General features: G+C 34.4%; 1 protein-coding gene across 1 annotated transcript in view; it reads right to left on the bottom strand.

Annotated features, from left to right (window-relative positions):
- Positions 1 to 366: 366 nt before the first annotated feature.
- Positions 367 to 13,547, bottom strand: part of ADAMTS20 (ADAM metallopeptidase with thrombospondin type 1 motif 20) — a 158,611-nt gene continuing 145,430 nt past the window's right edge. Inside the window, exons 38-39 of the mRNA XM_016201022.2 lie at positions 2,752 to 2,856; positions 367 to 456 (exon numbers count right to left, since the gene is read on the bottom strand). Coding sequence (XP_016056508.2) covers positions 367 to 456; positions 2,752 to 2,856 — 195 coding nt within the window. The remainder of the gene's footprint in view (positions 457 to 2,751; positions 2,857 to 13,547) is intronic.

The following is a 13,547-nucleotide window of genomic DNA, read 5'->3' as shown; positions in this document are numbered from 1 at the left end:
CATTGTAGGGTAGGATACTGAGTAGAGATTTGCATGTGTGTTTATAGGTATGACTGTGGTCCGGGTCAAGCTGTTAACTGCAACATTATCTCGGTATAATTCATTCAAACATCCCTGTATACTGTACCATAGCTATGTCCTTTCAAAAACAGATCCTGAATAGAGTCATATATCTGTTATGTTTATTTTGAAGGCCTTGAAAAAGTTAAGCGGGGATTTGACTCCCTGATGAGCACCCTAAAAAAAGGCACAGACCTTTTGGACATGGAAACCTCAGGAAGGGAAGACAAAAGAAATGAGCACCAGTTATTTGCAGGTTCCGAAGAATATCTCCTCGCTGGGACAATACTTCTCACTTCTGAATGTTCATATTACTTGAACTGGGAGACCAGTAGTCAGGTGAGGAACACACTTTCCACAAAACCCTCCACATCTGCCGTAGACTTTGGTTCCATCCTGAAAATAGGAAGAGGCAGAAAGATAGGTGGATCTGATACAAGCTGGTGCATGCACATGACAGAAAAAGCAAATGTTTTAATCATTTGGCTGAAATCATTAGCCAAGGTTTCCTATCACAATTACATTCGAGGTCAAAGTTCATACCATTTCAGGATTGGTGGAAACTGGTGGTTATGGCAATGAGCTAATCTACCTGAGATTCATATCAGCTTCTTGATGATTATAAACCAAAATATAATTTAGACGATTCATTGCAACCCACATATTTTTCATCCAGGTATCTATTTGCTTTAGTGAGTTTGAGATTTTCATAGACTAAATAAAAGATATCACACAAACTTGACTTTAACTGTATACAAGTCATATTCTACCCCATTAACCTCAAACGTCTCACTGGAGCTTTAGAAACACAGACTGGAGAAAAGGATAGAAGGGGCTAAAACAATGGACTGAATGATGGTCAGCGGTGGGTGAGAGGCATGGTCAGGACAAGACAGATTTTCTGCCTAGACTGCCTTCCATCTTTAGGTCCAAAAGTCAAAAGGCTGAAAAAATTTTGATATGATGAGGCAAAAACAGTTTGAACTCCTGTTTTTGGAAAGGTAAGGTTATTTTGTAGTTGTTTTGCAGTTTTTCTTTCAACTGAAAGGGAGGGTTACTGGACTACTTTGGGATGGATGTTTTGAGATCAGGGGCTTTTGAAGTTGACTTTTCTTTTAGAAGTTTGTGTGGCTTTGTTTGTTTTGTTTTGTTTGTTTTGTTTTTACTCTCAAGAATCTGAGTGAACAGAAAAGAAGGGAATGGCAGTAAAAATTCCAATTTACATACATTCCTATCCCAGATTAAGTAAAAACCTAACCTTTATTAAATTTACTGGCAAATGAAAATATGTTTGCCTCCACATAAGTATATTTGGGTTTCAGTTTCACACCAGACATCAGATTTCAGGAAAGACCTTCACATGCAACATTTTGATTAAGGTGGAAATTCTGTCAATTAAAGAAAATAATTTATTAATCTTTAGAGTAAAACTTAAATAGAAGCAAAAGGAATACTTGTATGAGATATTCATATCTACTGCTGACCTCAGCAGAGTTCAGTCTTCACATTTAACCAACCAAAGGATATCCAAAAACTGGATAAATAAGGTCAGAATATTTCATTGAGCGCTCTATATTTATACCTGCTCAGAATATACTTCTACCAAAATGGATTAGACCTAAATATGTCAAATAAAGACCCATTTGTTTTAAAAGCCTACTGCTTACCCATATACAGAACAAAAATTTAATTCTTTAATTACTAATTAAAACAATTTCATAGTCTTCAGAAGGATTATGTCTAAACTCTATAGTATCAGGAAATTGAATTTTATTTACTAATATTCATTATAAATAGGAGCATAATAGAAGTCATTTTTATCAAAAGAAAGCAATCATAAGACTACTGATGGTGTTGATTTATGTACAATACCATAACGGGTATAATGTAGATCCTGATTTACTACAGATAGAGTCATGCTAAGACATGGTAACTCTAAATATAGAAGCCACCTCTTAAAGTGTATGTGCTAGCACATCATACCTGCAGAAAAATTAAATGGATTCTATTTTAGAGAATGTACAGGGTGGAGCAAAAGTAGATTTACAGTTCAAAAAACACAGAGTTTATTCTGGTATTATTATTTATTAATTGTATTATTTTCCATATAAACAACTATAAACCTACTTTTGCCCCACCTTGTATGTGTCAGAGGTGAAAGCAAATAACATTGTTTTCTAGATAGAGGAAAATATGTATAAAACCATAAAAATAGTCCTTATTCTTAAAGAGAGTATTATAAAGGGTATTTTTTAAATGACCAATGGCCTTAGCACCATCCCATCAGTAAATCAAAGCAGTGAGATAAATAAACCAAAAATTTACCTCTCCCTTTGAAATATTAAAACCTACAGACCTTAAAAATTATAGTTAAAAGCACTACCTCTTTCTGAAGTACCTGCATTTCAAGTCGTTAGCCCTAAACTTGTGCTAGATACAATCTATGTGCCCCGGCGTTTGATATTTCATGTTCACATCTCTGTAGCCCGTGCAAGAATTTGTATGTGTATAAAACCAACACATGCACATTAATAAAAATGAACCCAATTTCATAAATCAATGTTATGTTCCATTTATGCAATAACTCATTAGTCACTAACTTCATAACTTTAAATTTAGGTAGAAGACCTTTAATGTAAGTTCACAGCACAGAAGCACCTCAAACAGGCGCCCTGGTCCAGCAGGACTTACCTGCGATCTGTGTATGACGACGGAGGCGTAGCTGCCCTGAGCCAGCCACCTGGCGGTGCTGGAAATCTGCATCCCAGTTCCTGCCAGGTTAATGCTGAACTGCCCCTGGATGGAAGCAAAGCAAAACCAAAATAGGTGGAATTTATCAAATATTTAAGAATGTTCTTGGCAGGAAACACCTGAATGTGAATTATATAAGAAAGGACTCAAATTGCCTTTGAAGGGTCTTCCTTTATAAAATGAAAGGATATTGATACAACCTTGCTCTAAAGAAAATGGCTCTAAGGTAAATTTTTAAAAATTGATTACAAATAAGTCTTCTCATACAAGAGACACATGGATTGATACCACATAATGTTGTTTGTGTGAAAGTAATTCCATCCAACTCTAAGACTTAACAGCTAGAGCCAGTGTTCCTGTAGCACAGGAGAGTCCTGACGGAGATGTTCATAGGGACTGATACCAGGCTTGACCATTTATTCAGTTTCAGTTTCTGACCTCCAGTTGCTGACTTCCCTGATAAGCCACACCTGTTTGATGAATTTTCTAGAATCTTCTATTACTGTGCCTTTGGTGTTAAAAATATTACTTCCTAACCCACCACAGAAAACAACTGAATGTTGTATTAGTGTCCCAGCTATTAGGTCCTTTTTAAGTACCCAAAGTATATGTGGACGTGATACCTCATGATTTACACACATGGCATGTGAGCCCCCTAGTGGCTTTATGATCTAATTCTTTTCAAGACAGAATCATTGAAGTCAAACTATTTCAGACTATGCCCATTAAAACTTAAACTTTAAATATCTTAACTGAGAAAATACATGACTAAAACAGGTAAAATTTGTGTCACATTTACATGATCTTGCAATACAGAATTATACATTGAAAAGTAGAAGTACTTAATGCTAATTACATCTACTGCCAATGTTCACTATATATATACAGATTCAATAAACATACAGATTCAGAGATATTAAGGCATTCTTAGATCACATCACAATATCCCATGGATAAGACTCATGAATCTTAAGTAAGACTAATAAAACGCTGGGGGTTATATTATGTGAATGAAAATATTACCTTGTCATGAAAGCAAAGGCTAAGTGTATTTAAATATATTTACAATATGTAATTGTTTTAGCAATAGTAATAATTTAGATCAATTTAGTTTATTTTGGTTTTAAATAAGAAATATATAACATTGCTCAGAAATCTAAATTAATAGAGATTCAAATACATTTTAACACAATGATAACATATGGAGGATTTCCCCCATAATAGAAATAATTTGTTTTAGATAAATTCCAAAGAAAATTTCTTATTACATGTCTCATTTGGTTATGAAATTTAGAATATGACCTGTATGTTTGCTTCATTGTTGCATTCTCAGAGCCCAGAAGAGGGACGAGGTTGCTACTCAGTCAGTGTCTTTGAGTGGATAAGTTAAGTGCAGCATTAAAAAAGTAAATCCATACACATCTAAACCCTTCACACTCCATAATGACTGACAATAACACTAGACATATTAATATTTTACATTGGTAAATACTTGAATGAGAACTAATTCTAAGGATACATTCTATTATTTTATACTTAGTCAATCGGATACAGGTTTTGCACTATACACCTCCATCTGATGTTAACTAATACACAGGCTTCTCACCAAATAACATTTCTTAAGAATGGAAGTACCTTGTGTGATGTAGGTTTCCTATCACCAGCCACTTATTGAGTGTCCTGGCTGGGTCATGTGGTGTTTTCAAAACCAAATATTCTATTCTTCTATTTATTCTTTACCTTCCTGCTCAAGGTTGTGTGGAAGCATTCAAATGTATATACATTGGAAGTGAAAGGAAAAAACTGATTACTGAGAGACTTAGGTCGTCATTAGCACTATCAGTTAGGTCTAGACATAGCTGCTTTTCCATTTCTCTGAACTAATTTTCATGAAATTTACTTATGTCCTTGTTAAAAAGCAATATAATACAATCTCAAAGAAATGGTAAAGCAATGCATCTAAAATTTAAGATGTTATTGCTAGAGGTAAAAATACATTTCTCTCATTCAAAATTGAGTGACTGACATGGTGTCAAGTACTGTAGAAGGACAGAGACAGATCTCACTACAAATCTGATGAGTGAAAAACAGGTTGGTGGCTGCCAGAGGCAGGGGTAGGGGTGGAGGAAATGGGCAAGGGTGGTCGAAAGATACAAACTTCCAGTTATAAAATAAAGAAATTCCGGTGATGTAATGTTCAGTATGATGACTGTAGTTAACAATACTGTATTGTATATTTGAAAGTTGCTAAGAGAAGAGATCTTAAAAATTCTCATCACAAGGAAAAAATTTCATATCTATGAGAAGTGATGGATGTTAATTATATCTATGTGAGGTGACGGATGTTAATTAAACTTATTGTGGTAATTATTTTACAACATGTACATAATCAAATCATTATGCTGTAGACCTTAAGTTAACAAAATGTCATATGACAATTAAATTTCAGTAAAACTGGAAAAAAAAAATAAACCTGATAAGTAAAATAGCATATGTGTGTAAATAAATGTGACGTGATGTAGAGAATTAAAGATGCCATGAGAAGGATACTGGTACATTCCTGTGGGACTTCAGAAGTAATAAATGATTGAATAAATGTTTTAAGTAATTACTTCCATTCCAAATACTTCATTTAAGATTAAAATGTGAACCTCCTTAAATATAATCTTTAGCTTGAAAAATTAGCTCAACATAGGAGCTGCTTAAAAAAATGTTTTTTAAAAGTAGTATAAAGTTTACCTCCCCTTCTACTCTTGACATCTTTTTTAGAAGAGGGCACTATAAGAAGTAAAATTCTTAACATTGTTAAAATGTTCATACTACCCAAAGCAATCTACAGATTCAATGCAACTCCTACCAAAATACCAATGACATTTCTTCACAGAACTAGAACAAATGAACCTAAAATTCATATGGAACCACAGAAGACCCTGAATAGCCACAGCAATCTTGAGAAAGAAGAACAAAGTTGGAGATACGGTGCTGCTCGATACCAAACTATACTCCAAGGACATAGTCATCAAAACAGCATGGTGCTGGCATAAAAACAGACACATAGATCAATGGAACAGAATAGAGAGCCCAGAAATAAAGCCTCACTTAAGTGGTCAATCTATGACAAAGGGGGCAAAAATATACATGAGATAAAGACAGTCTCTTTAATAAATGGTATTGGGAAAACTGGACAGATACATGCAAAAGAATGAAACTGGACCATTTTCTTACATGATATACAAGAATAAATTAAAAAAGAATAAAAGAATTAAATTTAAGACCTGAAATCATAAAACACATAGAAGAAAACATAGGCAGTAAATACTTTGACATTGTTCTTAGCAATATGTTTTAGGAAATGTCTCCTCAGGCAAGGAAAACAAAAGGTAAAAATAAACAGATAAGACTACATCAAACTAAAAAGTTTTTCACAGTGAAGGAAACTAACAGAACAAAAAGACAACCTACTGAATGGGAGAAGATACATCTGATAAGGGTTTATTATCCAAAATAAATAAGAAACTTGTACAACTTAATACCAAAAAAACACAAACAATCCAATTTTAAAATGGGCAGAGGAACTGAATAAACATTTCTCCAAAGAAGACATACAGATGGCCAACAGAAATATAAATAGATGCTCAATGTCACTAATCATCAGGCAAATACAAATTAAAACCACAATGAGATATCACCTCACACCTGTCAGAATGGCTATCATCAATAAATCAGTAAACAAGTGTTGGTGAGGATGTGTAGAAAAGGGACCCCTTGTGCACTGTTGGTGGGATTGTAAACTAATGCAGCTACTATGGAAAACAGTATGGAGTTTCCTCAAAAGGTTAAAAAATAGAACTACCATATGACCTAGGAATTTCACTAGAAATCCAAAACACTAATTCAAAAAGATATATGCACCCTTATGTTCACTGCAGCATTATTTACAATAGTCAAGAATGGAAGTAACCTAAGTTACTTGATAGGGGAATGGATAAAGAATTGGTATATCCATACAATGAAATATTCCTCAGCCATAAAAAAGAAAGAAATCTTGTCATTTGTGACAATGTGGATGGACTTAGAGGAACAAGCAGAGTAGTCAGACAGAGAAAGATAAATGCCATGTGATTTGTGTGGAATCTAGCAAACAAAATAAACTCATAGAACAAACTGATGGTTGCCAGTTATAAAAACAGTCACAGAGATATAAAGTACAGCATAGGGAATATAGTCAGTAATATTGTAAATACTAGGTATGATGTCAGATGAGAACTAGACTTACTGGTGATCACATTGTAAGTTATATAAACAGCTAATCACTATGTTGTATACCTTAAACTAATATAATATTGTACAGCAACTGTGATTGAAAAAATCTTTGAAAGAAGTAAAATTCAAATAATCAATTCAAGAGAACCAGAAATTTAAGAATATGAAGCATTTGCCTTTGTGTAATTGGCTGCATCAAAGGAAAAAGTAGTTATGGATATAAGATAGAGGAGAAACATACAGGTAGATGCAAGTTTTAATGTTTCACTTCTTTGACTTACTTGTTGCTTCATGTGTGCTCATTTCATCATTATATTTTGACCCAGCAATCCCACTTCTGGGAATACATCCTAAGAATCCCAAAACACTAATCAGAAAGAATATATGCATCCCTACGTTCATAGCAGCATTGCTTACGATAGCTAAGATCTGAAACAGCCAAAGTGCTGTTTCAAAGAGTAGATAAAAAAGCTGTGGTACATTTACACAGTGGAATACTATGCTGCTGTAAAAAAGAAGGAAGTGCTAACTTTGAGACAGCATGGATGGACCTGGAGAGCATTATGCTAAGTAAAATAAGCCAGTCAGACAAGGACAAATACCATATGATCTCACTAATATGTGGAATCTAATGAACAAAATAAACTGATGAACAAAATGGAAACAGAAGCATGAATACATGGAATAGGCTGGCCAGTGCCCAAAGGGAGAAGGGTGGGGGTGACTGAATAAAGAAGGTGAAGGAAATAGCTAAAGAACATATACACATATCCCATGAACACAGATAATAATTTGGTAAAAGCCAAGGAAGGGATTGGTGGGTGAGGGTGTAGGTGGGCAAAGGGTGGGGGATGGGGACTCTTGCAATAATGTCAACATTAAAAAAAAAATTTAATAAAAAAATACAATTTTAAGTGTGTTATACATATTTTGTTATAAATGTAATCTAGACCTATAGATCTAATGTAAATAATTGATTTTAAAAATTTATAAGGAAAGACAAAAAATTAAAATAGTTACACAAATTTTTTTAAAAGGAATAAAATTAAAGGACCCACACTACCTTATTTTGATGCTCATTATAAAAGTATCATAACCAAGACAGTGCTGTGTTGGTGAGAAGAAAGACATATGGATCAAGGTAAGATAATAGAGAGTCCAGAAATAGATCCACATAAATATGTCAATTGACTTTTGAAAAAAGGGGAAAGGCATTTAAGGGGAGAAAATATTGTATTTTCAACAAATGGTGTTAGGACAATTGATGTCTATATTCAAAAACCTTCTTAGACTTCAAAATCAATCATACAGCTAAATGTAAAACAGAACTATAAAAATTTTTGAAGAAAACATGGAAGAAAAATCTTTGTAACTGAGTTAGTCAAAGAGTTCTTAAATATGATACTAAACACATAACTCATAAAGAAAAAATAATAAATTTGACTTTTATTAAAATTTAACATTCTCCCTCTTTGAAAGACAATCAAGAGAAAGAAAAAGTTCAGACCAGAAGAATATACTTGCAAATGTCATGTCCAACAAAAGACTTGTATCCAGAATTATAAAAACCTCTCAAAACTAAACAGTAAGGAAACAACCCAATTTTTAAAATGGACAAAAGACATGAAAAATATACACAAGAAATATGTTTAACACCATTAGCCATCAGTGAAATGTGAATTAAAACCACAATGAGATACCACTTAAAATGGGGAACAAACAAAAAAAAACTTGGCAATACTAAGTGCTGACAAGGAAGCAAAACAACTGGAACTTTCATCTTTGCTGATGGGAATACAAAATGGTACAGCTACTCTATAAAAGAGTATTGCAGTTTCTTATAAAGTTAAACATACACATACCATATAATTCTACAAACCTGCTCATAGGTGTTTATCCTAGAGAAATGAAAATATATGTTCACACAAAAACTTTTTCACAAATGCACATATCAGCTCTATTCACAATCTCCAAAACTGTAAACAACCAATTTTCTTCCCATAGATGAGTGGGCAAACTGCGGGACAACTATACAATATCCATATGAGGGAATAATTCTCAGCAATTAAAAACCACACAAATGACTGATATATATCACAACACAGATTAATCTCAAAGACGTTATGTTGAGTGAAGGAAGTCAATCCCCAAAGATTACATACTGTGTGATTCTATTTCTATGACATTTTTATGGCATTCCAGAAAGGGAAAACTATAGCAGCAGAGAACAGATCGGTGTTTACCAGGAGTTAGGTGAGAGGGAGTGGGAGGGAACTGTTCTATATTCTGATTATGCTGATGGCAACATGAATCTGTACATATGTTAAAACTGTATACCAAAAAAAGGCAATTATACTGCATGTTATTTTTTTTTAAATGTATTTAATGTGAATGGATATGACATCTATTTAAAGAAAAGTATTTTCCAATTGGCTTGCAAACAAAACCCAACTACTACTATATGATAGAGATACACTTAAAGCAAAGAGATTTATGAAGGTCATAGAAACACCATAATAATAGGAAATTTTTTCTTTTTCTTTTAATTTATTTTTACTGTTGAAAGTATTACAGATGTCACCCTTTTTAATACATCACTTTTAGTATCAAGACAGATCAAATGGGCAAAAATATAGAGAAAGAAGATCTAAATCATATAATTAAAAGGGTAGATCTTATGGAGTTTTATATATAAAACTCTGCACCCTAATAATAAAGAATATAGGTTCAAAATACTTAACAGGCTCTGAGTACTCAAAATGAATGCTGGCCATGATCCACAGACATTAGCTGAATGTGGTTATTTCTCTTGCTCTTATGTAATCAATAATAATCACAAAACAGCTAAAAAGATACATTGTATGCTTTTTTAAATTTTTGTGGCTCTGTAAAAAGTACCAAACACTTTATTTCACTTTTGATATATGAATTCTAAAGTCACACCACACTCCTTAAACTTCATCTTATATTGCAATGTGGCAAAGTTTATTTTCCCTAAAGAGTGCCATATGTGTCCCTTCTCTTTTTAGCATTCATGTCCTGGGGTGCCCTGTCATATGCAAACACAGAGGATGTGGTTTTGATGAATCCCAAACAGTATAAGTTCTTTCTGTGACATCAAACATCTGGAGAGTGTTCATGCAAATGCTGTGTAACTTAACACAGAATCTGGTTTATATATTTGACAGAACTTCTCAAAGAATACATGGCAGTGTATATTTTTTGTAACAGTAACCTCAGGCAGTTGAATACAGACTGAATGAGCATAGCTCCTTTTGGCAGCATATATCTTTGCCTGATAACATCTAATTTTGGAACTAGAGCTTTGTATTCCACAAATGGCTGGAGAACTATATGAGGGAAGCATCTCACCTTGATGAGCAGAGAGGAGTATTTTATTACTGTACTGGTTCTGCCTCTGACTTTACCAAGGATGTTGGACAGGTTGTTAACATAGAGTGTCTGTTTCTCCAACTATAAACAAGGATTATGTAGTTTACAAGTATATAGCTTTTTCAAGATATCGTAAGGGGAAACGCAGTTACATGGAAATTGAAGAAAGGGTGTTAGAAATTAATTGAAATAGCTGCCTTATTTTAAAACCTGATTGTGCTAATAACTTTTATTCAGATTTCCATTCATTGAGAAATATTCTGTTTATAATAATTAGCCTTCTGTTAAGATATTTCCTATAAGGAAAGCTCACTGAGATAAAAGGAGTTCTGATTCTACTTGACAAGTATATGATTTACTTGTATATCAGTCTCCTGTGAATTCTGTTGTCTCATTGATCAGACCTTACTCAATTCAACTTGTAATAAAAAAATCAGAGTCCCAGAACTTAGTGATATTTCCAAAGCAATAGCATCTATAAGATCTTGTAGCAGACTCTTCATATCTCTTGGTAGCAATCTCAATTTACTTCTCTCCAATTGCATCAAGTAAATGGCCAAAAGGCATAAATTAGGAGAATGAGATGTTGGATAAAGTTGGCCAGCCTTGACATGGGTTGCTCATTGGAGAATGAATACTCTCCATTTAAGAGGGTCAAAATGGAAGTGTTATTTTAAAAAGTCCATATGTGAGGGAAAATATTGTTTTGAATTTTAGAAGTTTTATATTACCCTCCTTGACTTTAGAACAGGTGTCCACAGAGACACAGTATAAAACTTAAGAAAGGGGAGTTCAGAAGGGGAAGGACAGTCCTGGGAATAGAACTGAATAGAAGATATAGATCAGAGTCAGCATCTGGGAGGTAGACCAATCATCTGGTAGACCAATATGACTGAAGTAGGGAAGGAGAGAAATGGACATGAATAGAACTTAACTAGCCTCAAAGACCAAATGAGGTTCTTCTGCAAAGTTAGCTACCTTTAAAAATATAGCCAGTAAAACAACCATAACTGGTAAAAGTTATAAAATACAACAGCCATTTTAATGTCTCTGGAAATTGTCCTAATGTTATATAACAAACAGATAAATATTTATGAAAAAAATCTATGAACTCTAGGTAAGAACAGTAGCTTCTGTGACATTTAAACAATGGCCCATCCTCTCCTCCCCCCACCTCAAGATGATAGTTATATTCTTGATGGGTGCAGCTAAGAACACAGGACTTTATTTCCCCCAGATTCCTGTTAGAGCTAAGTTTTCTCCCTGGGAGCAGTAAGCCACCATGGCTTCTCATATCACCCATCTCTGCTAGAAAAGATCTATTAAAGGTAAGAGTGGCTGAGAGTCTGAAGCTCCCTTCTGTCACTCAGTCCTTACTCATAGAACAGAAAAGCTACCTCAGGCATGGCAGGCCACTCAAGGCCTGAGGCATCCCCACTCAGGTAACTGTTAGGGCAGAGGTTCCATGGTAAGAAGGGCAAACCAAGAACACCAGGGCCTACTGTGACCTAGTATCCTGTGTATAAAGTGGATGTGTTACTCTGAGAAGTAGGCCCTAACTCTGGATACACAGAATTGATCCAAAGTTTCTTCCTTGAGGGAGAATCAAGTTGTAAGAACAGAAAGTTCCATAGCTTTTTTTAAGGGAACTGCGCTTATTTGGGACAGAGCATGGGGAAGTTCAAGCCTAAAAGTGCTATTATAAACACAATTTTAGTAGTACACAGTTAAGAGGAAGATGGTGGTAGCTTAATGGAGCAACAAACAAAGTGGTAGGTCAAATTAGAACTTAACAGAAAGAATCAGGGAAAGGGACAGCTAATAAGGGCTCCCCGTGAGGTCCAACCTGTCCCTAAAGACTGACCTATAAGACTACTCTGACCAAAGGGTTTGAATTGGATCAAACCATAGAGTAATTTAGCATACACCAATAATCTAGCAATTAGTGGAGGCTAAGAGCTGAGTGCAAAATCTGTAGAGACAGATAAATTAGAAACTTAATGGGGAGTCAAGAAAAGGGGTAATCAGAGAGAGCCCAGCTAAAACAACAACAAAAGCCTGTTATTCCAGGAGAATCATGGTGACCGTGTACATGTCCAAAGCTGCACTGTCTGAGAAACAATAACAAAGACTGAACATTCCAAAGGAAATAGATGTCATTGAAACAGTTCAGCCAAAGAACAAAACAAATAAGCAAGCAAACAAAAACAAGTCCTAGAGAAGAGGGAGACTTAGTATCCACAGTTCCTAAAATATATTATTTAAAAGGCTCATTTTTCAACAAAAAATTTTGAGACATGCAAATAAACTGGAAAGGGCAACTTATATACAGGGCAAAAAGGCAACAGAAACAAGGCAACAGAAACAAACTTTGAGAGGCTTCAGATGTCAGACTAAGCAGATAAAGACTTCAAAGCAGCTATTATAAATGTGTTCAAAGAAAAACAACAACAACAAAAATGTTTAAAAAAGTAAAGAAAGTTATAATAGTGTCTCATCAAATAGAAAATATCAGTGAAGGAATATAAATTATACTTACAAAAAGATCCAAAGGGGCATTCTGGAGTTAAAAAGTACAATAACCAAAATGGAAGTTTCACTAGAGGGCCTCAAACAATAGATTGGAGGTGAGAGAAGAAAGAATGAGAAAACTTGAAAAAATATCAATAAATATGATACAATCTCAAGAACAGAGAGAAAAATTGAATGAAGAAAAATAAAGACTCAGAGAAACAGAGGGACACCATTAAGTGCACCAACATATGCATAATGGGAGTACCAACAGAGAGGAGAGAAAGAGCATATTTGAAGAAATATTTTTTAAATTTAAATTTATCTTTATTGTTGAAAGTAATACAGATGTCCCCCTCTTTTCCCTAATGACCCCTTCCTCCACCCTCCCCAGGCCTTCTCCATCTATGTCCATGGGTTATGCATATATGCATGTAAGTTCTTTGGTTGATCTCTAAAAACTTCCCAAATTTGGTGAAATGCATTAATCTATACATCCCAGAAGCACAAAAGCTTCCAAGTTAGGTAGACACAAAGAGATCCACATCCAAATATGTCACAGTAAAAAT

The sequence above is a fragment of the Miniopterus natalensis genome, chromosome 2 (genome assembly GCF_054644295.1).
Source record: "Miniopterus natalensis isolate mMinNat1 chromosome 2, mMinNat1.hap1, whole genome shotgun sequence".
NCBI classification, from domain to species: Eukaryota; Metazoa; Chordata; class Mammalia; order Chiroptera; family Miniopteridae; genus Miniopterus; species Miniopterus natalensis.
The sequence above is the reverse complement of the archived record's forward strand: the minus strand, read 5'-3'. Positions and strand labels throughout refer to the sequence as shown.